Genomic DNA, 27,256 nt, shown 5'->3' on the forward strand with positions numbered 1-27,256 from the left:
GGCTGACAAAAGAAAGGGAAGGCTTGTAGAGTGCCTTGGAAGTCAGAGGAAAGTTCTGGAGGGCGTGCTCCTCTATGCAGTCACCCCTGCTTCCTTTCCTAATCTTTTCACACCGAGGGATTGAATGTTGTAAATTTAGAGTGCTTTGTGGCATGGCGTGGTGGAATAGCTGATCCCCAGTCGTTACTAAGAGGTAATTTTTTGCAAACCCAGTTTAGGTCAGAGCCTGGGTTTTGCTTCGCTTGTGTGGAGAGCAAAAAAAACAAAAAACAACAAAACAAAACAAAACAAAAAAACCACTTTGTGAATCGCTATCTGATCACCTATCTTGGCACTTAAATGATTAGAAATTGAAATTCTCACCACCTCAGATCCCCTTTGGGAACAGATTGGAATTGTTTCAAATGACAGAAATGGAAACTCTGCTGATCTGGTGTAGATCCTGATACCTGTTGTCTGACTCATCTGTTTCAAAATCTCATTAGAAACCAACTGTCATTGAACAGTAGGTGTTTGCTATATGACATTAGTAATTTTTTTTTTTAATGTGACAGAGTTGCTAAGCATGGGGGCTCTGAAATCAGACTTTATTGGATATCTAACCTTAGACACATTATTTAATCCGTCTAAGCCTAAATTTCCTAGTCAGTGAAATAAAGTTAATAATAGTTCCTGCTTTATTAATGAGAGGGTTGTTGTAAGGATTAAATGAAATTCCACGTAACTAATTTAGCACAGTGCGTGATACATAGTTATTATTATTTCTCTGCTGTTTAACTTGGATAAAAAGTTTTGAGTTGTTCCCAAAGGGTGGGGAGAGGTAGAAGGTGAAGGCAGTACCAGAGATAGGGATAATTATTGTTCGTTGACTAAATTATACATGTATAGCATTTAAAACAGTATCTGACACATAAACACGTGGATTACTATTTATCAAACACATCATTGTATACCAGGTATTGTGTTCTTTACTTATTGTTAAACCTCTTAGTAATCCTAAAATGTAGTTCATGTTATATCTTTTTTTTTTTTTTTTTTTTTTGCTTTGTCGCCCAGGCTGGAGTGCAGTGGCGATCTCGGCTCACTGCGACCTCTGCCTCCCGGGTTTAAGCAATTCTCCTGCCTCAGCCTCCCTAGTAGTTGGACTACAGGCGTGTGCCACTACGCCTAGCTAATTTTTGTGTTTTGGTAGACACGGGGTTTCACCGTCTTGGCCAGGATGGTCTCTATATCTTGACCTGGTGCTCCGCCCGGCTCGGCCTCCCAAAGCGCTGGGATTACAGGCATGAGTCACCGCGCCCGGCCGTTATCTCTATTTTATAGGGGACAAAACTGAAGCTCAAAGAAGGGAAATCACTTACTAGGGTTCACCTGGAATTAAGTGCAGGCTTTCTTCTGTGTTACACACCTTTATATTCCTGACATTAAGTAACTTTCCTGCACTGGATCGTCAGTGTGACCGAGATTAATTTCTGCTGTGGGTATGGGTTTATTTTGAATACATTATGGATTTTAAAATAACGAGAAATAACTTGTGATGGTAAATCAAAATGTGATAAAAGAATAGTGTCAACAAAATGCATGCTATTAGTAAAAAACCAATGATATTTTGAAGTTTTGATGTTGGGAGAATGGCCACTTCAGAAGTGATGTTCCTAATTTATATTTGATAAATAGAAATGATGTTTGGAGAATTGGTCATTTCAAAAGTAGTATCTCTTCATTTATATTTCTCATTTAATTTTTGTTTATTCACTATGTTTTTACTAAGCTACTCTTCCATTTTTTTTGCTATCAATTTAAGTTTGTAGATAATAGGAAAGGTTCAGTTATTTGGGTAGATTACTGAAGAGCTTGCTGTTGATGATGAGGAAAGTAAGAGATTAAACTTAATATGTATTCTTATGTTTTACTTTCTTACAGCAATGTGTGTATTTTACTTATTGTTGCTTTTCATACTTTGACATTAGATATACCACTACATATCTAATGAGTCATGCAATGGACATAGAATTATATTAGATATATCTTTACATATCTAATGAATCATGCAGTGGACATAGAATCTGAGAGAATAGGAAACTTGAGTCTGTTGGCCAATTTGTCTCACATTGAGTTTCTTCATTTTTAATTAGAGTTTAGTTGTCATAGAAAAATGCTTCAGAAGTAATGTTTATGAGATACAGACCATAATTATAACTGTATTTCTTTAGTGTTTCTCCTAAAAACTCAAAGTGTTTTCATTTGATTACATTGTTACAGAGTAGGTAGGGTGTTTTCGTTAACAGAAAGCCACCATGTATTTCATAAGTGTGTTACAAATTTCCAAAAAACTAGCATGTAATAAAATGTAGCAGATTACTAAATGTAATGTCATCTTTGCCTCTGTAAGCATCCTAGAATTTATAGTATTATGACCATTAGTCATGTGCTGGGTATTGCTGAAGTGGTGACTCATAGAGATTTCTGCCTACTGTCATACAACATAAATGTTTCTCTAAGAAAGTATAATATTAGCTATGGTGAAGGGCTCACTTTATATAGATAGTTAGCTGTTGAAAAAAAGGTTTTATGTTCAGCATGTCTTCTTTGTTATACACACACATAATTTTGAAAAGCTCTGTGATCCCAGTAACATTACGTATACTGTTATACAGGTTGCTTTTGTTCGCACAAGAAAGTACACATCTTTTCATATCAGTACCTATAGCTCTATCTTATTCTTTGAAGTGGTTAAATTAGTCTACTGTATGAATGTCCCATGAGTTATTTGAGCAGTTCCCTGTTAATGGATAGTTAGATATTGTTCTTAGTTTTTTATTTTTTATGTTAGTGTTTATGTATGTTCCCATACATTCTTTTAATCTATCATGTGTAAAGGCAAACTGATCTTAAGTTCATTAAAAAAATTGTATACCACAAAATTTTTGACAAACTAAAAATTATATCTAATATAAAATTAAGTTATTCGGGTTGGATCTCTGCCAAACATTTCAAAAGGAAAATTTCAAATAAAAAAAGATTCTCAACAAAGTCTATATTTTTCAAATAGCATGTAATGTTTTATTAAACTGTAAACTTATTTTTCTCTTAAAACTCTTTATCTGCAATAGAAGCATCTATTGCATTTAGGAGTAATTCTAGTACTAATTTTAACTCTGATTTCTATAGTGACATAGAATAAATGAAGACTGTTAACCACCTTAAGGATCTTATTTTTAAAAGTATAGAGTGCAGCAAAATAGAAGCATGTAATATTGCTATATCCCTAAATTGGGATGATGATTCAGGGAAGACTTTGGAGGAATAGAATCTGGACAGGTAAGGGTGAGTCTGGAAAAGAGGTGCAAGAAGAGCATAGATGGATCAGCAAGTGCGAAGACCTAGAGGTGAAAGCATGGTGCTCAGGAGGATCTTTAAAAAGTTCACTAAAGCTGAAGTATAAGAGTCAAGAGACAGGGCTGGTGGGGATCCTACAAACTTTTGTTAGCTTGGTTGAGGAGTTTGGTCTTTATCCTGAAAACACTGGACAACCATTGAGGGTTTTAAGCAGGGTAGTAGTAAAATGCCCTTGGATCAGAGTTGTGAAAAATCACTCTGGCTGCGGTTCATGAAGAACAGGGTTGCAAGGCTGGAGAAAAGGTGACTGTTTCAGTAAACCTGGAGAAAGATGATGTGGCTTGAACTAGAGGAGTGGCTGTAGGTATTAAGAAAATTTAGAGGTAGAAGCAACGATATGGTCATAGTTCTGGCTGAGAAAAGATGGAGCAGGTGGAGGTAGGAGAGAGGAGGGAATTAAGAATGTCCTGGTAACTTAGTGAATATTAATGGTGTTCCCTGAGATGGTAAACACAGGCAGCCTCTGTAAACATATAAATGAATGAATGGATGGATGAATGATAGATGTACAAAGGCAGGACCATTTGATGAGGAGGAGGATGATAGTAAATACAAAGCACTTGCAGGAGGTTTAACCTATCAGTTTTTTTTTTCTTTTGCATGCTTTATATAGCTGGTGCTCTTCATTATTTCAACAGATGAGGTTTGCTGCGTCTTCTAATTGTATATCATATTTTGGATACATATTACTTTCTCTAGGTCAAATGTCCTGACAGACACTCTTGGCAAATCTTCCTTTCTTCACTTAGGATGTGTATTAGCGGCAGCCGCGGGAGGTCTGGACACAGGTGGCCATGGAACTCGCTGGTAATAGAGGACACATCTCTTAACTGGGTTGCTCTAAGAACTGATGCCTAAACCATCTCAGCATGGCATATAAAGGAGAAAGTGGGCATGGCCAGCCTCCCTCAGCTACACTCTCTCGGGTTAGCCCTGGAAGTCTTTACCCACGTAGAACCCGTACCCATAATATATGTATGGCATCTGACTTTTTCTACCCAAATATGGGAGGTGTGGAAAGCCACATTTACCAGCTCTGTCAGTGCCCGATTGGAAGAGGGAATAAGGTTATAATTGTGATTCATGCTTATGGAAATCGAAAAGGCATCAGTTACCTCACTAATGACCTCAAAGTCTATTACTTGCCTCTGAAAGTCATGTATAACCAGTCTATGGCCATGACCCTCTTTCACAGTCTGCCATTGCTCAAGTACATATTTGTTCAGGAGAGAGTCACAATAATCCATTCACGTTTTCTGCCATGACCCATGATGTTCTCTTCCATGCGAAGACAATGCGGCTTCAAACAGTCTTCACAGACCATTCCCTTTCTGGATTTGCTAAGGTCGGCTCAGTGCTTACAGACAAACTTCTGTGTCTCTTTGTGACATAAGCCATATCATTTGCGTTTCTTATACTGGTAAGGAAAATACCATACTATGAGCAGCACTGATTCCTGAAATACTGTCTGTCATTCCTAATGCTGTAGATCCTACTGACTTCACTCCAGACCCATTTAGAAGGCATGGTAGTGTAACTATTGTTGTCAGCAGACTTGTTTACAGAAAAGGAACCAATTTGCTTAGTGTTATAATACCCAAACTCTGTCAGAAATGTTCAGATTTAAATTTCATAATTGGAGGAGAGGGACCAAGGAGAATCATTTTGCAAGAAGTTCCAGAAAGATACCAGTTGCACGACAGGGTGCATCTTTTGGGAGCTTTAGAACACAAGAATGTTAGCAATGTCTTGGTTCAAGGACATATTTTCCTTAATACCTCCCTTACTGAAGCATTCTACATGGCGATTGTGGAAGCAGCCAGTTGTGGTTTACAGGTTGTAAGTACCAGGGTTGGTGGAATTCCTGAGGTGCTTCCAGAAAATCTTACTATTTTATGAGAAACTTCAGTAAAATCTTTGTGTGAGGGATTGGAAAAAGCTATTTTCCAACTGAAGTCAGGGGCATTGCTGGCTCCAGAAAATATCCATAACATAGTAAAGACTTTCTACACCTGGAGGAATGTTGTGGAGAGAACTGAGAAAGTATATGACCGAGTATCGGTGGAATCTGTGTTGCCAATGGACAAACAACTGGACAGACTTACTTTTCACTGTGGACCAGTAACAGGCTACATCTTTGCTTTATAGGCTGTTTTCAACTTCCTCTTCCTTATTTTCTTGAGATGGATGACTACAGATTCTATCATTGATACTGGAATAGATGCCGCTGTGCCATGGGGTGCCTGGACTCATACATGTTCTCACAGTAAAAGAGGGGATGAGAATATTAAGATATCTAAAACCAGGTAGAAGAGAGCCTACATTGTAAGATTTTAAACATTTGTAATAGTTGTATTAAGACTATGGAAAATAACCTTGCTTTGGGGGGGCTTTTGTTTTTTATTAGTTTTTTATAAGTTAATTTAGTAAGTGATTCTACTTCTGTGTCATTCAATGTTTTCTTTTGAGGAAAGATAAAAACTTAGGCAATTCCTGAGTATAGAAGCCTTGCACTTATTTAAAATGTAGCAGAGAACATTTAAACTATTCAGGTATGAAATTTTTCAGACTACTGAAATCCCTGTAGCAGAGATGTTTTTTGTGTTTTGTGTTTTGTTTTTTGTTTTTGTTTTTGTTTGACACAGATTCTTGCTCTGTCGCCCAGGCTGGAGTGCAGTGGCATGATCTCAGCTCACTGCAAGCTCCGCCTCCCAGGTTCCAGCCATTCTCCTGCCTCAGCCTCCGGAGTAGCTGGGACTAAAGGCACACGCCACCATGCCGGGCTAACTTTTTGTAATTTTAGTAGAGATGGGGTTTCACTGTGTTAGCCAGGATGGTGTCTATCTCCTGACCTCGTGATCTGCCCACCTTGGCCTTCCAAAGTGCTGGGATTACAGGCGTGAGCCACCGCCCCCGGCCAGCAGAGATGTTTTAATGTTATATTTTGAGAGCTTTGGGTGCTGAAGGGCCAAACGTTCCCTGGGCATTTTTTGGGGCCAGTTTTTAATGTTATACCATTAGTTAGACACTCACTAGATGTTTACAAGTTTTCTTTAGGGAAGTACAACAACTATATGAACTATGTTAAGTCATGTTTATATACATTTATTAGAAATCTAAGTCATGCCTTTAAACATTTATTAGGTTCACTCAGTAGTTGTTAACATATAATTAACAGATTCCTTGAGTAAGATACCATCAGTTACCAGCACATTTTGAGCACCTGCTGTGTGTGGAATGTTGAACTAGATGCTTCCTGCCGTTAAGGACCAGAAGCGCATTCACTCTTCATCATTCAAATGGCTTACTTCATCCTAGTTATGGTTGATATAAGATAAATATCCAACATGCCAAAAATGCTCATGCCAGTTAATGCCAGGAAAAAAATCACCGACACACCACTAGTACTTCTTTGGTTCTGTTCTATGCATTCTTCTAGGTAGAGCCTTCATCTTCAGTTGTGTTTATGAAGATATTTTTTGCTTTTTAAATACTAGGGACTGATATCACTGTTGATAGTGCAGAGAAACCCTCCATAATTAAGTTTTCTGTAAAAGCCTTCGTGTTTTCTGAGCAGAATGTATGTGGTGTGCCATCCCAAAACCAGCTGCTACCCTGTCCTTTTAATGTAAGTCACTCTCCTTTGCTGTGGCCTTGCTGATGTCTGATAAGTGTTGTCAGTGTGCAAAAGACTTTATTTCATAATGTTTTATTTACAGCAAACCAAGTCTGAAAGTTTTAAGAACACAGTCTTTGTGGGTGGATATTATTAACTGTAATTGTTGTTGCCCAGAGCCATGGGTTTTTTAACCCCAGACTGTCCACATGGTGTGTATTATTCTTTGAACTTTTAAGGTTTTTGTGAGAAAAGGACTGTGAAATCAAAACAAGGAGGCACTTGTGGGTGCACTAGATAGATTCCGTCAGTATTGTGGTTCTGTGTAGGATTTTAAAAAATGACAAAATTCACAAAACTTACTACTTTTTAAAAAGTAACATGTCTATTAACTGGTTGTACTGATATAAAATGAAATATATTTGTGTTTTGTTTGCAGTAAAATGCAAAAGCAAGAATGCAGTTTTTAATATCTAGAAGTTAAGGAGTTCTTTTGTTGGAGAAAAATAGACTGATCTAAATCATTCAGTCTTACTGAGATTTTTATGCATAGGAACTCACATATAAACATGAAATAACACTCCTAATATTCATGGTAAAGTGAGAAACTATAACATTTGGTTTTTATTTATTCTACTCAACAGGTTTTAAAGGCACACCACCGTTTTTTCCTTATTTTTTGCTTAATTTTTAAAAATTGTCATTTAATTCTTAAATTGTCATTTATTTGAGATGGAAATGAGATTTAAAGTTAGCTGCCTTTGCATGTAAAATATATAACTTGCAAATTAAAATCTTTTTTTTTTTAAAAGAAAACAAATGGAAGTAAATTTATTTTACATAAATCTTAATTTTCAACTTTCCTAGATACTGTCACACGTGTCCATGTGAAGAGACCACCAAACAGGCTTTGTGTAAGCAGTAAACCTTTTTAATCATTGGGTGCAGGCTGACTGAGTCTGAAAAAGGAGTCAGCAAAAGGAGATAAGGGTGGGGCAGTTTTGTCGGATTTGGGTAGGTAGTGGAAAATTACAGTCAAAGGCAGTTTTTCCCTTGTGGGCAGGGGCGGGGGTTACAAGGTGCTCGGTGGGGAACTTCTGAGACTCATTGTCCAGAAGGAATGTCACAAGGTCAATTGATCAGTTAGGGTGGGGCAGGAACAAATCACAATGGTGAAATGTCATCAGTTAAGGCAGGAACTGGCTATTTTCACTTCTTTTGTGGTTCTTCAGTTGCTTCAGGCCATCTGGATGTATAAGTGCAGGTCACAGGGGATATGTGATGGCTTAGCTTGGGCTCTGAGGCCTGACAGATACCTTAATTGTAACTCAGTGTTACACTGGTCAGTATTTGGAAACACATTGTTCTACCCTGCTACTTACATTGATTTGAAAGTTAATTTACACTGACAAGGAATTTATGAAAAATATATTTCTTTTGATGTTTCAAAGGTTGCCCATGACAAACTAATTTGTTAAAACATGCTACATGTCCAAAAATAAAGACCAGAATGACAAAAAAAAAAAAAAAAAAAAACCAAAAAACAAAAAACAGATGTGTATCAGCTTCTAGTTACGGCTATAACAAATTACTACAAATTTAGTGGTTTAAGACAACACAAATTCATTATCTTATGGTTTAGCAGTCAGAACTCAGGGTCTTTCAGCACTAAAAGGTGCTGACAGGGTTGTGCTGGGTTTGAAGCCTCCAAGGGAGAGTTCCTTTCCCAGTTTCCACTGACACCTGCATATTCCTTGGCTCCCTCCTCCATCTTCACAGCCTGTAGCGTAGCACCTCAGATCTCTCTCTGATGCTCTTCCATCATGACTTCTCTTCCTATCTCTCTGCAGCTGGCCTCACATCACCTTCAGTGAGTCAGACCTTTGTGCATCCCTCTTGTTTTTCTTTACCCCCAAGAGAGGGTTCTTGGATCTCATGCAAGAAAGAATTTAGGACAAGTCCATAGAGGAAAGCAAAAGAAAATTTATTAAGAAAGTAAAGGAATAAAGAATGACTACTCCATAGGCAGAGCAGCTCTGCATCCCTCTTACAGGAACTACTGGACTGCAGTGGGTCCACCAGGAAAATCTCCCATCTCAAGATTCTTAATTAATCTAAAAGGCCCCATTTGCCTTGTAAGGTCACATATTCACAGGTTCTGAGGATTAGAATATAGATAACTTTGAGAGCCATTATTCTGTCTACCACACATGGAGTTTATTTAAGATGTAAAAATGTTTATGTCCACTGGGGCGGTTGTATGAATTCCTGAGTAGCTTATTTATCAGAATCCTTGCCCCTTGGCAGAGCTGTTGTCCTGTTAACTTGGAACCTCTGCCTACACGGCAACCTTAGTCATTTATTTATTTATTTATTTATTTGAAACAGAGTCTCACTCTGTCACCCAGGCTGGCGCGACCTCGGCTCACTGCAACCTCTGCCTCCTGGGTTCAAGCGATTCTCCTATCTCAGCCTCCCTAGTAGCTGGAACTACAGGTGTTTGCCACCATGCCGACTAATTTTTTTTTTGTATTTTTAGCAGAGATGGGGCTTCACTGTGTTAGCCAGGATGGTCTTGATCTCCTGATCTCATGATCCACCTGCCTTGGCCTCTCAAAGTGCTGGGATTACAGGCGTAAGCCACCGCGCCCAGCTGTCATTTTTTTTTCCTAGTAATTCCTCTGGTATATCAGGCAGCTCACTTGACCTGCTGGTACCTTGACCATAATCACTGTACGTATTTTACCTGGAACATGTTGGGTGAGAGGCAAAATTATGTATCAATTCAGGTCATATAAATAATACTAAGAAATAATAAATGATATCAAAAAGGTCCCCAGCAGATGCCATTCACTATGTGGCTGCTTCTAAACTTTACTGTCACATTTCATCTATAGCAGAAACATTGTGGAGAAGGGAAACAATCAGTTTTTCTAGGGATATTCACATTTTTCACATTTTTCACATTTTTCACATTTTTCCTACTTTTGTAGGAGAAATGTTTCCTAAACTCCAGAAATGTTTCCTAAACTCCAGGCTTGAATACTTCTATCAACACTATTTCCAATAGCAAACCAGGAAAACTTACGCTTGGCTAAGCAGTATACAGGAATAGCTCAAAATAGTAAAAAGCACCACATAGGCAAGTAATAGGGAGAAATGTGAATTCAAGGGCTAAAGATATAATCAGAATTAATTCAGGCCAATCAGGAAGGGCTACTAGAAAGAGATGAATCAAAAAAGTTATAAAGCCTAGATTAGTTAAGATCATGAAGCAGTTCTCCCAACTGTTTATTCTCTGTCTCCTTTGCCGACTCCTTCGAAGTGTAAATGTTGGATTTTCACAGGTCTTGTTCTTAGTCCCTTGTCACTTCCTTCTCCATGTCCCTCAGATGATTTCATTCTTTCCAATGGCTTTAACTCCCAAGTACTTGCTGACAATTTTTATCTCCTCCTGAATTTTTTTCTTAGTTCTAGATTCATATTTCCAACTGCCTACCCGACATTCCTACTTGAATGTCTTTTTTTTTTAGACAGAGTCTCATTCTGTCACCCAGGCTGGATTGCAGTGGTATAATCTCGGCTCACTGCAACTTCTGCCTCCCAGGTTCAAGCAATTCTTCTGCCTCAGCCTCGGGGAGCTGGGTTCTGAGTGCCATATGCGCCCAGCTAAATTTTGTATTTTTAGTAGAGACAGGGTTTCATCATGTTGGCCAGGATGGTCTTGATTTCTTGACTTGGTGATCTGCCTGCCTTGACCTCCCAAAGTGCTGGGATTACAGGCGTAAGCCACTGTGCCTGGCCCCTACTTGAATGGTTTTTTCTTTCTTTTTTTTTTTTTTTTTTTTTTGAGAGGGAGTCTCCCTCTGTCGCCCGGGCTGGAATGCAGTGGCGCAATCTTGGCTCACTGCAAGCTCCGCCTCCTGGGTTCACGCCATTCTCCTGCCTCAGCCTCCCAAGTAGCTGGGACTACAGGCACCTGCCACCATGCCTGCCTAATTTTTTTGGGTATTTTTAGTAGAGATGGGGTTTCACTGTGTTAGACAGGATGGTCTCGATCTCCTGAGCTTGTGATCCGCCTGATTCGGCCTCCCAAAGTGCTGGGATTACAGGTGTGAGCCACTGCGCCTGGCGCTACTTGAATGTTTTTAAAGCCTTCCTGAAATAAACATAACCAAAACATAGCACTCTTTTTTTTTTTGCCCCCCAAGATGGAGTCTTGAGTCTTGCTCTGTCACCCAGGTTGGAGTCCAGTGGAGCAATCTTGGCTCACTGCAGTCTCCACCTCCTGGGTTCAAGCAGTTCTCCTACCTCAGCCTCCCAAGTAGCTGGGATTGCAGGTGCCCACCACCACGTCTGGCTAATTTTTGTATTTTTAGTAGAGATGGGGTTTCACCGTGTTGGCTAGGTTGGTCTTGAACTCCTGACCTCATGATCCACCCACCTCAGCCTCCCAAAGTGCTGGGATTACAGGCATGAGCCACTGCACCCAGCCAACACAGCACTCTTGACCCATGTATGCTGTGTGTCCTGCTTCACTTCACCCTCATCTCAGTAAATGCTGCCTCTGTCTCTGATCAAATTCCCTAAACCTGAAACTTAGGAGTTGTTCTTGACACTTTGCTGTTACGTTCCTCTCCTTTATCACATCATCTCTGACAACTGCCAAATCCGTTTGTTCCTAACTCCAAATATATGTCAGATTCATCTCCTTCTTTCCAGTGGAGACTGTTAGATTCTAACTCGGTCACCATTGTTTGTCACTGAACTACTGCAGTGGACTCTTCCCTCTTCCACACGACTCTCCCATCTCATTTCTTATACAGTGTTTCTTTGGCTCTCACCTTTTCTATCCTTACTTGTTTCTCCTTTTCTCACTGTTTCCCCTAGTTCTTTTTCCTACATCTTCATCCACTTTTCTCCCCTTTTCTCTGTTAAACACATCACTGTTTCACTCCGCTATTTCTCTCTCTTCTTCAGATTTCTTTTAAAACTGTGAATTAGATCATGTCACTACTCTGTTAGTTAAAATTCATTCGTGACTTCCATTGCATTTAGGATAATACCTAGTGAGGGACTTCAATAAACCACTGACAGCACTAGATAGGTCATCAAGACAGAAAATCAACCAAGAAACAATGGATTTAAAGTATACCTTGGGACAAATGGACTTAACAAATATATACAGAACATTTCATCCAACAACAGCAGACAGAATACACATTCTGTTCAACAGTGCATGGAGCTTTCTCCAAGATAAACCATATAGTAGGGCATAAAATGAGCCTCAATAAATTTAAGAAAATTGAAATTATATCAAGCACTCTGTCAGACCACAGTGGAATAAAACTAGAAATCAACTCCAAAAGGAACCTTCAAAACTATGTAAACACATGGAAACTCAATAGCCTGCTCCTGAATGAGCACTGGGTCAAAAACAAATCAAGATGGAAATTTAAATGTTATTTGAACTGAACAACAGTAGTGACACAACCTATCAAAACCATGGGATACAGCAAAGGTGGTCCTAAGAGGAAAATTCATAGCCCTAAATGTGTATATCAAAAAGACTGAAAGAGCACAAGCTAATACTCTAAGGTCACACCTCAAGGAACTAGAGAAACAAGAACAAACCAAACCCAAACCCAGCAGAAGAAAGAAAATAACCAAGATCATAGCAGAACCAAATGAAATTGAAACAAAAAATTACAAAAGATGAATGAAACAAAAAGCTGGTTCTTTGAAAAGATAAATAAATAAAATTGATAGACCATTAGTAAGATTAATCAAGAAAAGAGAAAAAATCCAAATAACCTCACTAAGAAACAAAACAGGAGATATTACAACTGGCAACACTGAAGTACAAAAGATCATTCAAGGCTACTGTGAACACTTTTATGCACATAAACTAGAAAACCTAGAAGAGATGGATACATTACTGGAAAAATACAATCCTCCTAGCTTAAAACAGAAAGAATAAGATACCCTGAACAGACCAGTAACAGTGAGATTTAAATGGTAATTAAGAAATTACCAACAAAAAAGAAGTCCAGGTCCGGATGGATTCACAGCAGAACTCTACCAGACATTCAAAGAAGAATTGGTACCAATCCTTTTGACAGAATTCCACAAGATAGAGAAGGAAGGAACCCTTCCCAACTCATTCTATGAAGCCAGCATCACCCTAATACCAAATCCAGGAAAGGACATAACCAAAAAAGAAAACTACAGACCGATATCCTTGACAAACATAGACACTAAAATCCTTGACAAAATACTAGCTAACTGAATCCAACAACATATCAAAAAGATAAACCACCATGATCAAGTGGGTTTCATACCAGGGACACAGGGATGGTTTAACATATGCAAGTCAGTAAATGTGATACAACACATAAACAGAATTAAAAGCAAAAATCACATGATCATTTCAGTAGATGAAGGAGAAAAAGCATTAGGCAAAATCCAGCATCCCTTTATGATTAAAACTCTTAGCAAAATCTTCATACAAGGGGCATACCTTAATATAATAAAAGCCATCTATGACAAACGCACATCCAATGTGATGCTGAATGGGGAAAAGTTGAAAGCATTCCCTGTGAGAACTAGAACAAAACAAGGATGCCCACTCTGACCACTTCTCTTCAACATAGCACTGGAAGTCCTATCCAGAGTAATGAGACAAGAGAAAGAAATAAAGGGCATCCAGGCTGAGCATGGTGGCTCATGCCTGTAATCCCAGCATTTTGGGAGGCCAAGGCCGGTGGATCATGAGGTCAGGAGATCAAGACCATCCTGGCTAACATGGTGAAAACCCGTCTCTACTAAAAATACAAAAAACTAGCCGGGTGTGGTGGCGGGCACCTGCAGTCCCAGCTTCTCGGGAGGCTGAGGCAGGAGAATGGCTGGAACCCAGGAGGCGGAGCTTGCAGTGAGCTGAGATCGCACCACTGCACTCCAGCCTGGGCAACAGAGCAAGGCTCCATCTCAAAAAAAAAAAAAAAAGAAAAGAAATAAAGAGCATTCAAATCAGTAAAGAGGAAGTCAGACTGTTACTGATTGCTGATATGATTGTTTACCTTGAAAACCCTAAGGATTCCTCCAGAAAGCTCCTAGAACAGATAAAATATTGGGGGGACCCGCCCACCCCAATATTTCAAGGTAGATGCTTTCTATTTTACATAAGTGTTGGCCGGCTGAGAAGTAAAGAGAGTACAAAGAGAAGAATTTTACAGCTGGGCCGCCGGGCGTGACATCACTTATCGGTAGGACCATGATGCCCGCCTGAGTCTCAGATCAGCAAGTTTTTATTAAGGGTTTCAAAAGGGGAGGGAGTATAAGAACAGGGAGTAGGTACAAAGATCACATGCTTCAAGGGCAAAAAGCAGAACTACTAATAAGGGTCTAACAAAGATCACATGCTTCTGAGGGAACAGGACAAAGGGGAAAAGCAGAACTACTGATAAGGGTCTATGTTCAGTGGTGCACGTATTGTCTTGATAAACATCTTAAACAACAGAAAACAGGGTTCGAGAGCAGAGAACCGGTCTGACCACAAATTTACCAGGGCGGAGTTTTTCCCCACCCTAGTAAGCCTGAGGGTTCTGCAGGAGACCAGGGCATATCTCAGTCCTTATCTCAAGCGCGTAAGACAGACATTCCCAGAGCAGCCATTTATAGACCTCCCCCTTGGAGCGCATTCGTTTTCCAGGGTATTAATATTAATATTCCTTGCTAGGAAAATAATTTAGTGATATCTTTCCTACTTCCACATCTGTTTATAGGCTCTCTGCAAGAAGAAAAATATGACTGTTTTTGCCCGACCCCATGGGCAGTTAGACCTTATGGTTGTCTTCCCTTGTTCCATAAAAATCGCCGTTATTCTGTTCTTTTTCAAGGTGCACTGATTTCATATTGTTCAAACACACGTTTTACAATCTATTTGTACAGTTAACACAATTATCACAGTGGTCCTGAGGTGATGTACATCCTCAGCTTACGAACTTAACAGGATTAAGAGATTAAAGTAAAGACAGGCATAAGGAATTATAAAAGTATTATTTGGGAACTGATAAATGTCCATATTAACATGAAATATTCACAATTTATGTTCCTCTGCCACGGCTCCAGCCAGTCCCTCCATTTGGGGTCCCTGACTTCCCACAACATTAAAAAAATTCAGCAAGGTTTCTGGATACAAGCTTAATGTACACAAATCAGTAGCTTTTCTATACACCAGCAGCAACCAAGCAGATAATAAAATCAAGAACTCAACCCCTTTTATAATAGCTGAAAAAAAAAAAAAAAAAGAATATACCTAACCAAGGAGTCAAGGACTTCTACAAGGAAAACTACAAAACACTGTTGAAACAAATCATAGACAACACGAACAAATGGAAATAAATCCCATGCTCATGGATGGGTAGGGTAGACTCAATATTGTGAAAATGACTATACTGCCAAAAGCAATCTACAAATTCCCCATTGAAATACCACCATCATTCTTCACAGAATTAGAAAAAACAGTTCTTTTTTTTTTGAGATGGAGTCTTGCTTTGTCATCCAGGCTGGAGTGCAGTGGTGTGATCTCGGCTCACTGCAAGCTCCGCCTCCTGGGTTCATGCCATTCTCCTGCCTCAGCCTCCCAAGTAGCTGGGACTACAGGCGCCTGCAACCACATCTGGCTAGTTTTTTGTATTTTTGGTAGAGACGAGGTTTCACTGTGTTAGCCAGGATGGTCTCGATCTCCTGACCTTGTGATCCGTCTGCCTCGGCCTCCCAAAGTGCAGGGATTATACAGGCAGGAGCCACCACACCCGGCCTGGAAAAAATAATTCTAAAATTCATTTGGAACCAAAAAAGAGCCCGCATAGCCAAAGCAAGAGTAAGCAAAAAAAAACAAAACAAAACAAAAAACAAAACAAATGTGGAGGCATCACACTACCTGATTTCAAACTATACTATGAGGCCATAGTCACCAAAACAGCATGGTACAGCTACAAAAATAGGCACATAGGTAATGGGACAGAATAGAGAACCCAGAAATAAACCCAAATACTTCCAGCCAAATGATCTTTGACAAAGCAAAGAAAAACATGAAGTGGGGGAAAGGACACCCTTTTCAACAAATGGTGCTGGGACAATTGACTAGCCACATGTAGGATTCTCATCTCTCACCTTATACAAAAATCAGCTCCAGATGGATTAAGGATTTAAACCTAAGACCTGAAACTATAAAAATTCTAGAACATTGGAAAAACCCTTCTAGACATGGGCTTAGGCAAGGATTTAATGAACAGGAACCCAAAAGCAAATGCAATAAAACAAAGATAAATAGCTGGAACCTAATTAAACTAAGGAGCTTTTAGTTTGCATGGCAAAAGGAACAGTCAGCAGAGTAAACAAACAACCCACAGAGTGAGAGAAAATTTTCATAATCTGTATATCTGACAAAGGACTAATATCCAGAATCTACAATGAACTCAAATCAGTAAGAAAAACAATCCCATCAAAAAGTGGGCTAAGGACATGAATAGACAATTCTCAAAAGAAGATAAAAAATGGCCAACAAAAATAAAAAATGCTCAACATCACTAATGATCAGGGAAATGAAAATCATCAAAACCACAATGCAATACCACCCCACTCCTGCAAGAATGGCCATAATCGAAAAATCAAAAAACAGTAGATGTTGGCATGGATGCAGTGAACAAGGAACACTTCTACACTGCTCGTGGGAATGTAAACTAGTACAGATGCTATGGCAAACAGTGTGGAGATTCCTTAAAGAACTAAAAGTAGAACTACCTTTTGATCCAGCAGTCCCAGAGGAAAAGAAGTCATTAGTCGAAAAAGATACTTGCACACGCATGTTTATAGCAGCACGATTCACAATTGCAAAATCATGGAAACACCCCAAATACCCATCAATCAATGAGTAAAGAAACTGCGTGTGCTCCCCCTCATATATATAATATATCTATCATAGAATACTATGCAGACATAAAAAGGAATGAATTAACAGCATTTGCAGTGACCTGGATGAGATTGAAGACTATTATTCTAAGTGAAGTAACTCACGAATGGAAAACCAGACATTGTGTGTTCTCACTGATATGTGGGAGCTATGCTATGAGGACACAAATGCATAAGAATGATGCGATGGACTTTGGGGACTTGGGGGGAAAAGTGGGGGGGGGGCGAGGGATAGAAGACTACAAATATATATGGTGCAGTGTATACTGCTCGGGTAATGGATGCACCAAAATCTCACAAATCACCACTAAAGAACTTACTCATGTGACCAAATACCACCTGTACCCCAATAACTTGTAGAAAAATAAAAAATAAAAGTAAAAAAATTATGTATTCATTTAGGTGTTTGCTATTTTCAGTCTTCTCAACTGGTGTATTAGCTCCACAAGGGCAGTAACACGTCTTTTACGTTCATCACTGTGTCTCTTGCCTGTGATGTCTAGTTCAGTAAAGGACGTGAATAAATAAATGAGTGTATACCACATGAAAAAAGATTATAGTGCAAACAGTTAAATAGCCCCAGAAATAAGTATAACTGATAGAGAGGACATTGAGGAGACAGGTTGAAGGGAATGAAGGGTCTATGTTAAATAAATTCCTAAATATTTATTCTAGCAAGGTGAGTTGTCAATCGCAAATTTTTATCTGAGTATCCTGTCAATTATGATGTGTTTATTTTAAAGCTTTTACTCACATTTATAACTATATTTATTTTTGTGTTAGTAAAAGAAGCTTTCCAAATTATGCTTAATGATAATCTGAGTATTACTAGCTTTGTTTTCTTATCTCTTTTTAATTAGATAAATTATATCAAATGAATTACAATTATGTCTCATCACCATATTTGTAATTCATTTGTTAAATGCTAACTATGTATCTGGTACTTTATAGGTACATCATCTCATTTAATTTTTACAGCAGCCATAAGAAGGAAATGGTCATATCTCATTTTACAGATCAGAACACTGAGGCTCAGAGAAGTTAACTACTCCAAAGTCATATAGCCAGTATTTTCTGGAGCTGGAATTCAAATCAGATGTCTTCAATACCTTCTACTACCCCATTGCTGTCTTTATGGTGAGTTATTTTAGTACGCATTAAGAAATACATGAAATATGATTGGTATAGATATAGTATTTCTATTTTCTTTATTAGGCAGTTAGGAAACATTTAACTCAGAATTTTAAAGCTGAGAAACTTTTTTCTGAGTAAATCAGAAAGGATGTATTCTTGAACTATTTTTCTAAATGAAGCATTAGAAAAGGATGAAATATTTTGACATACAGAAAGGCATACAGACTACTATAATAACATCTTTGTTCTTACCACTTATCTTGAAATAAAATCTTACTGGTACAGTTGAAAGGCCCTTGTGCATCCTCCCCAGGGTCATTTTCCTCTCTCTTCCTCGGTGGTAACTGCGATATCAACTTGATCCTACCCTTGCAGCTTGTGTATCTTGGCGATAATCTGGTGGCTGAGTGCTGAATGGATATGTGGCACAATGGCAATTAATGTTACTCTTTTTCCTGAAGAAACTTACCTTATTTCTTTGCTTTTTTTTTGTTTGCTACTCTTCCTGGTTGACTTCAGATTTGTAACAGATTGGAGCCATGACACTTTGAATTCTCCCCATCATACCGTATACCGTGAGAAAGGATTGAAAATATATAAGTTTCAGAGCCTATATCTTTGGGATGAAAGATTGGTTCAGTAGTTGGTGTTTTTAATCCCATTATGATCTGAAGTCAAATTAGAATGAAGAGCCTTAATACAAATAATCTTGAGTACCTCATGACTTTTAAAAAATATTTAAAGATGAGTGGGTTAGGCTCAAATTCTGATCAAATTTCAGATGGATGAGCACATTCTGTGTTTCCAACATTTTCCTCGGATTTTAAAAGTTAAGTATAGTATTCCTAACTTTGTATGATCTATGCATAAGAGTGTCTTGTGAAAGATTCCCAACAGGTTTAGAGTGTAGTTTAGACTTGGTTACATGAGAGGTCTTCCTTCACACTCGCCAAATCTAAGGGAAAAGGCTTCCTCAAGTTGGCAAAGAATTGAAACAGACTTCTTCAAAAAGGCAAAAAGACAAAAACAAAAAATAAGGACAATATGTTGCTCATTAAGATGCACAATGAAGTGTTACTGGTTCAGTGTAATTGATTTATATGAAACAGATTTTTAGGGAATGATAGAAAAGAGGAAAATAGGTAATAAAATGAAGGAGAAGCAAGAATTGTGATTGTGGTACAGATCGGGGACTGGGGCTAAGAAGCTACTCTTGGGAATAAATGCCTGAGACACAAAAATATCTTGGAAAGATGATAGTGAATGACTAGAAAATACCAAAGGCTGGTTTTTAGTATCTGTTACATAGTGAGTACTCATTACTTAATTGATGATTGACTGATAAAATCTCATCAATGAAAAGCACATGTTCATGTATGAAAATACATAATAACTTGTCTGCATACGATTTTATTAAAGAATTTCTTTTTTAAAGTTAATCCAGATGGTTATATTTTTGTCATCTTAAAAGTATTTTTTTCTGTTATGCAAGAAAAATGATTTTAAAAATGTATGTGAAGACTCTTGCTAAAGTTCAAGTGACCAAATATTGTGCATAAATTCTTTATTTCTTTCATAAAACTAATTTTGTTGAATTTTCCATAAAAAGTGCAACGACTAAACATTCTTGTGATAGCTTCTTTGTGAATGTGTCACTGTTCTTGATTTGCACACGCCTTATAATTTAGGCTTTCTTTTGTTTTGGGCTGGCAGCTCCAACTGTTAAAGCTCTTGTCTGATTATGTGGAACTCCATTTTAATAGGAGCAGCTTCTTTGCTGCATTTTTAAAAAATGGTCTTGGAAGCTTCTTACTTCCGAGAAGTGGATCTTTGTTGCGGACAAAGGATTATTTATGCTAAAGGAAAATGTATTCCCCACTGAATTAGCTCGTGGGAAGCATAACAAGATCATTAGGAATGCTCACTTGTACTTTGGCCTTTTGCTGTGGTGGAGAGAAGGGAAAATGACATCAAAAAGGACATTCTGTTGTCTTTTGCCTTCCTGCAAAGAAAATGTATTATAATGTTAGGCTTTTCAGTATGGTTTAGCTCAGGTTCAACTCTGGTACTAGAAGAATGTTCCTGAAAGGAAAGTGGTATGTATAGTTGACACTGTGCATGAGGTATGTCTGATATAACTTAGAGGAAAAAATAACTTTTTCTTGGAAAGTAATAGCATTAGCTTTGTAATTATTGTATATTTTTTCTTAAAATATTTTAAAGGTGGTTTGTAACAAAAATAGACTAGCTTATTATGCTGCTATGAGCAATAAAAAATCCTAGGTTTTTATAGTCTATACTGTTGAATGTTTTTAAACTCTTCACTTTTATCCCTTTGAAAATATAGGAAAGAATTGTATTTACCTAATTCAATGAATTAAAGTATTTTTTTCCATGTAGATTTCAAGAATACTACTTTGGAGCTAAAATTGCTGTTTCTTTTTTGTCTTTGGAAAATTATTATGGGGAGGCATTGAGCATTTTCGTTCACAGTTAAAATTGATGTTTATCTTTATTAGCAGAATAAGCTTATAGTCAAGTTTGTGAATTTATGCAAAGTCCATATGACCTGTTAGGATTTTGATGACAATCAGATAAAGGACAATTTCAATATCAGTTGTTGTAACATTTATATTTACATTATGTTCACAGGGGAAAATAAAATTCTGGGAGATTTTTATATGAGCTAAGTTTTGTTGTTGATTTTTTTTTCAAAACTGTCCAGATGGTTCAAGAATTACTTTGATGCTAATGCCAGAAAAAAATACATATTATATTAAAGTCTGTTTCAGGTTTTCCTTTTTCAAATGAGTAGTCCTTTATGAAGTAAAAAGCAAGGAGTGATACGAATTTGCTTATAGTCAGACTATTCTAACTAGAAGAGAAAGTTTTGTATTTGCAGTTGAGTAAACACATTCCTAAATCTTGTAATTTGGGGGTTTGGGGGAGTAGCAAAACTGCCACTGTTAACTGTACGTTAATATTTTGTTCTTTTTTTCAGAAAAGAAATTTCATTTGAACATAGGTGACTATGCAGCCTGCAATTCAAGTAAGTTTTTTTCTTGGAAAAATATTTAAATTATGAGATTAATATAATTGAACTATAATAATTAGCAAACATAAAATTATCACAAGGTGTTCTTACTGTGCTAGTTTTTTTAAGCATCACATTTTAATAACAGAAATACTATATTTTAACTTTTTAGTTCTCAAAAACTTAATTCTAAGCTTTTGTTTATACTGAATATTTGTAAAATTCAAAAATACCTTAGGGTTATCTCTTCTTGGCCTTTTGGCTAAGAACAAGTGTAAAAATACCTTAGGGTGGGTAGGTCTGTGTTATTTATACCACTGTGGGAAAAGAGGTGGAATATTTTGTGGTTTTCCCCTCATTACAATTTAGTATGTATTTACAGTTAAAAGAGCTTTCAGTGAAAACAAATATATGTTTTTAAATTTCAGATAGTTGTTCATGTGCTCTATAAATGCCTGTATATGACTGGCCATTAAAGTTTTAAAGAATGGTTTTTTTTTGTTTTTGTGTTTTGTTTTGTTTTTTCTGTGGAGGGGTGCAAGCTGGGTGGTGTAATGAGACAACCAGAATTGCCTTATATTTGAATGATTTCCAGAGTTGGTGTTTGCTATATTATTCTTACTTTTTAGGTTTTCTTTATTTTGTATAAATAGAACATGATTGAATATTAACTTAAAAATAGAAGTCACATTGAAGGTCTGCCTGGAAAGAAGCAAGCAACTGATAATAAAATTTCCTTTGGGAAGTAAAACTTGGCATCAATTAGATTTCAGTTCTGATCCTAGTTCTGCCCCCTTGATTCCAAGATTCTGGCAAGTTATCTTACTTCCGAGTCTCTGCTTCCTTACCTCTATGGTGAGGATAACAGTGATTAATTTGCAGGGTAGATGTGAGGAATCAATGAGATAACATATGCAAAGGGACTGTTAGAATATATATTGCCTGTAAGCACGTCAGAAGTTTGGTTGTATCCTTGGTATGATACAGTTTTCCAGATATAAACCTGGAGATAGTACCTGTGTCATAAAAGTCAGTCAGTCTTTCCTCCTCCTCATGTTTCTTCTCTTCTCTCCTTTCCTTTCTCTTGTCAACATAACAGTGGATGACAGCCTAGAGAAGAGAATTTATCAAATGGTGAAGAGCAGCCCTGCATGTGACCCTGTTGTCCACCTTCCTATACTCTGCAGCTATAATCTCCTACTCTACTAATAGAGTTCCATCATACTTTTCCTTTTGGGACTGGGGAGTCCATGACTGTCTCTCAAAAGGTCTTACTCTTCCCCTTTGGGTCCTCTCACATCCACTGGCATTTGCTCAGAACTCTGTTATTACTCAAAATCATTTGTGAGCTGATTACTTCTGTTCATCCCCTTTTTATCCAAGTCTCAGGAATGTCATTAGTTTCTTATCATTTATTTTCTTGATTCCTTATAGAGTATTTTTATTGCTGCCACATTGCCCATGTTTTTCCTTATCTCTACACTAATGGACATTTATATTTTGTTAACATGGTAGATTCTTTCATAGTTTGTGTAATGGTTTCATAAAATCTTCTCTGATCCAGATTCCAAGATCTGTCTTTATTGATTTTTTTTTTCCCAAGACTATCCTCCCTTCACATGTCTCATGGAGGTTTTTGCTCCTGAATGTAAGGACTTCCCAGGATTTCCACCTCGTTCTCTGCCAATTATGTTAGACAGTTACTTGGTTATTAACTGTCTTACAGAGAGGAGACATCCAGTGAATAGTTGTTATTAATTGACGTCTTACTAATTTAATAGTTTAAGATATTTCTTGCCATTCATCTGTGTCCTTCATTCTGATTAATAAATAAACATTAATAAATAAACATATAGTATAAATATAAACATATAGTATAAAAGCATATAGTATAAAAGCCAATGGACAATAGTATATGACCTTTCTGGGGTCATAGTCCCATTTGAAAATCTGACAAAGGCTATGAAATCACTCTCTGTGAAAAGGCCCATTTGTACATAGGCATAAAATTTTGCCTAAATGTAAGCAAGTACAAGTACCTAAGTTAATCTGTAGAGTACCCATGAATTAAATATCTCTTAATGACAATATGGCAGCTTTCAGCATGCTTGAGAACAATCTTCATACATGCAGTTTTTGTTAATGTCTAACTTTTAACAGTAATTTCTACTGACTAGCCCAGGTTATGACTAAAGTCGTCTGCTTGCAATAATAGGAAAATCCAACATGTACTCTTCTCTCTAATGTGACAAGAAGTAAAAATGACTTTTTAAAAAATGTTAGCGTCTCCATTTTCATACATGATTTAAAAAACCACCCTCTTAATTTATGCTCTTCTTTCCTTGACAAACATTTACATCTGCTCTGCTTTGTTTCAGCTCAACCAGATGGTTAATGGACAAATAACATATTCCATTGACTGTCAAATACAATTGATTGTAAGATACATTTTGATTTTGATGGTACAAAGAGTCATTTGCTAATATCTATTCCTCAATTATTGAACAAATATGTTTGAATACTATGTGCTAAGCATTACACTGAGTCCGAAGATTATATTAGAAATAAGATATGCTTATAAAGGGAAGAATTAGTAAAGCGTTACTGTACTTCCTTGGAAATAATTTTAAGAGAATTCAGGGAAATAAATAATATCGTTTTCCTATTCATAGGATCCTCATATATTTAGGAATTCATTTCCCAATCCCTACCCTAATTCCTGAAGTAAATATCCCTTAAATAACTTACATTTCTTTTTTGTCTTTGACAGGGTTTTTAAATTTACTTTTATTTTATTTTATTTTTTATTTTTTATTAGATTTCCCTACCCCTGCATGCCTCTTGAGTTTATTCACTTTCTTTGTTTGCCTTGGGGTTTAAAAAAAAACTTCTTTATTTCTCATCATAGGAGATTGGAAGTAGTTTCCCCCGCTCCCCGCCACCAATTTGTGTGCATTACCTATAGAATTGCTATGACTTTTTATCTGATATAGTAAGACTTGTCTCAAATGAACCTCAATACGCTTAATACATTTTAAGGGGGAAATGGTCTACATTTAAAAATCAAGAAAGGACTAGATTCACTTGGTATTCCTTTTACTTACAGTTCTTTTTTAAAAGTTTGGTTTTAAAAAAAAAAATTAAAGCCATCACAGACTACAGAGTAGTTAAGTGTAGTACAGAGAAATTTGTTTGCCTGAACCATTTGAGAGGAAGTGACGACTCTAATGCTCTATTACCTCTGAATATTTTAGTGTGTATTTCTCAAAAACAAGGACATCTTCCTACACAACCACAATGAAATAATCAGAATCAGGATATTAATGCTGCTGCAGTACTACCATTTAATATGCAGGCCACTTTCAAGTGTTGCCAGTTGTCTCAATAATAACCATTTCAGAATTATGTGTTGCATTTAGTTTTCATGTCTCTTTAGTCTTCATTAGGCTGGAACAGTATCTCAGTCTTTGCTTGTCTTTAATTACCTTGATAATTTTGAATATTCCAGACCACTAATTTTGTAGAATGTCCCTCAATTTGGATTTGTTTGATGTTTTTTTATGACTAAACTCAGGTTATGCATCTTGGGCAGGAATTTTTCTCATTGTGTCCTGTCAGGTGGCATATGATTTTGATTTGTCCTGTTATTGATGAAGTTCACCTCCATCATTTGGTTCTGATGCTGTCTGTCAGGTTTCTGAACTATAAAATTACTCTTTTTCCCTTTGTAGTATTTTGTGTGCACGTACTTCGAGACTATGTAAAAATCCCATTCTTGTCAAAATTTCAGTGTATTCATTTATATCTGTGTTAACTCATAGTTTCCTATTTTATTCAGTGTGGTATAATCCATTTCTGTTATTTATCTCAGTGCTCAAATTGCCCTCAGTTCAGCCAGTAGAAGTCCCTTCATGCTGGCTTAAGTGTCCTTTTGGCGTTCTTTGAGAGTTTCTTTGCTTTCAGATAAGAGATATTTGAATTCAACACCAAAGGATTCATTCTTGCTTCTCTCATTCTATATTTGCATCTGTCTTCAGTGAGAAGATTGGCTCCCATTTGATAAATCCTCATGTGTGTTACTGTTCTCTCATTATTGCTGCCACCCACACCCTGGGTAGATGCTTAGCTCACTTGGACTCTGACACTCTGTATTGGGACATTCCCTCTTTGCACCTGTTAGATGCCCTCTTTATCCTACTCAGGGTCTGACATCTTGCACAGGGCTGTCTCCATACCTGGATGCCCACTCACCTCACTCAAGCTCTGACTCTCCATTCCAAGCCACCCCACTCTTGGAATCTCGTATGCATTTCACTTAGGCTCTAATAATATTCCTTTCTAAGTTGTTCAGTAAGGAGAAGGACAAGAGGTATTTATGTCTGTTTTAAAAAGTGACTTCATAATGACTTGATTACTTCTTTTACAATCTGAAGAACTGATACAGCCTTTTCTATAATCTTACATTAAAGAATCTCTAATTGTATTTCAAAATTTTGCAAGTGTTTATTATAACATCTATAAAATTACAAAATTTATAGAGTGTCAGTTTTTATTCTAAACTGAATTGCCAGGTAGTATTTCATGCTCTGTGGGCCAGTAGGCAAAATTGAGATATTATGCAGTTACTTATATAACAGCCATTTTAAAATGTAAAAACTATTCTTAGCTTCTGGGCTTACAAAATCAGGTGAGACAAAATTTGCCCCATGGACTATAGTTTGCTACCCACTTGTTTTAAACTAAACTACTTAGACATTTTTTAAAAAGATAACACTGTTATTATGATTTGAAGCTTACAAAATGCCATTTATGCTTCATTCATTCATTTATTCAACAAATGTTTATTGAGTCTCTGCTATCTGCTAGGCCCAATGCCAGATGCTACAAAGGTGTATTTTATAAGGCAGGAATCAGTAACCCATCTTACAGCTAAGATATTAAGACTCTGGTCAAGTAACTTGTTAAACTTACTCAAGCTAACAAGTGAAGGCAAAATATTATTTGTTGAATTGTACCCTCTTGCTTCAATAGTAGAATCCATTCATTAATTTGGGGTTTTCTTACATTGACCGCAATATTGAATATTGAAAATGTCTTGGCTGGGCGCAGTGGCTCGTGCCTGTAATCCCAGCACTCTGGGGAGTCTGAAGCGGAAGGATCGCTTGAGCCCAGGAGTTCAAGACCATCCTGGGCAACATAGGACGACCACATCTCTGCAATACATAAAATTAAAAACTTAGCTGGGTGTGGTGGCATGTGCCTGTGTTCTCAGCTACTTGGGAGGCTGAGGTGGGAGGATAGCTTGAGCCTGGGAGTCGAGGCTGCAGTAAACCATGATCGCATCACTGCACTGTAGCCTGGGCAGCAGAACAGGACTAACACGTTGCTTCTAATTTATATATTTGCTGTGAGCTACAGCAGCTTTTTATATGTGTCTATTATGTATGATTTATGCTTCATCATTTAAATATTGATGTGGATTATGATGACTTTTAGCAAAGGTTTTATTCATTCAGTTGATTGATTTTTTTTTTTTCTTTAGGTATGGTTTGGAGAAGATCTGCCTCTAAGTCCTCGGAGTCCTCTGACCCCCAGACACGGACCAGGATTGGCTAATGTTTGTCAGTATGATGAGTGGATAGCTGTGAGGCATGAAGCCACTCTGTTGCCCATGCAAGAAGATCTATCAATCTGGTTATCTGGTTTATTAGGTGATGCTTGAAATAATACCCCAAATTGTATTATCTTATTCAGTATGCATTTATTGAGAGCCTTACTCTTTGTCAAGGAGTGATTATTACAGATGCTGGGGATACTCTAGTGAATGAAGTATTCAGTGCCCTTGCTTTCACCAAAGTTACATTTCAGCTGGGGAAATACTCTGATTCACCCTGAACCTTGGGTCTTGAATAGTAGGAAATTTGAGATTTAACCGAAGAGGTCAATAAACTTTGAATAATGAACATTTTCATTGTTAATATTAAAATCATCTTTAAAAAGTGTATTGATCTTTTTTTTTTTTTTTTTTTTTACTGATTCACCCCCCTCACCCCCCACCCGCCTTAGTCTTGTGTAAGCCATGAACTTTGAGTGAAATA

General features: G+C 37.3%; 1 protein-coding gene and 1 pseudogene across 5 annotated transcripts in view; both read left to right on the plus strand.

Moving 5' to 3' along the window:
• GAS2L3 (growth arrest specific 2 like 3) overlaps window positions 1-27,256 on the plus strand; it is a 53,824-nt gene that overhangs the window by 786 nt on the left and 25,782 nt on the right. For 2 of the 4 annotated variants that reach the window (XM_031650697.1, XM_031650694.1), the window contains exons 2-4: window positions 18,007-18,127; window positions 21,126-21,173; window positions 26,701-26,869. In XM_031650697.1, the coding sequence (XP_031506557.1) occupies window positions 21,156-21,173; window positions 26,701-26,869 (187 nt within the window). In that variant the 5' untranslated portion in view covers window positions 18,007-18,127; window positions 21,126-21,155. Of the gene's footprint in view, window positions 1-7,882; window positions 7,930-18,006; window positions 18,128-21,125; window positions 21,174-26,700; window positions 26,870-27,256 lie in introns of all 4 variants that reach the window. The other 2 variants (XM_031650695.1, XM_031650696.1) reach the window with 2 other exon arrangements.
• On the plus strand, window positions 1,261-6,080 carry LOC103876007 (annotated as a pseudogene). Its single transcript, XR_004176175.1, has one exon. The product of XR_004176175.1 is annotated as a phosphatidylinositol N-acetylglucosaminyltransferase subunit A pseudogene (transcript).

Source organism: Papio anubis, chromosome 9 (assembly GCF_008728515.1).
Source record: "Papio anubis isolate 15944 chromosome 9, Panubis1.0, whole genome shotgun sequence".
Taxonomy (NCBI): Eukaryota; Metazoa; Chordata; class Mammalia; order Primates; family Cercopithecidae; genus Papio; species Papio anubis.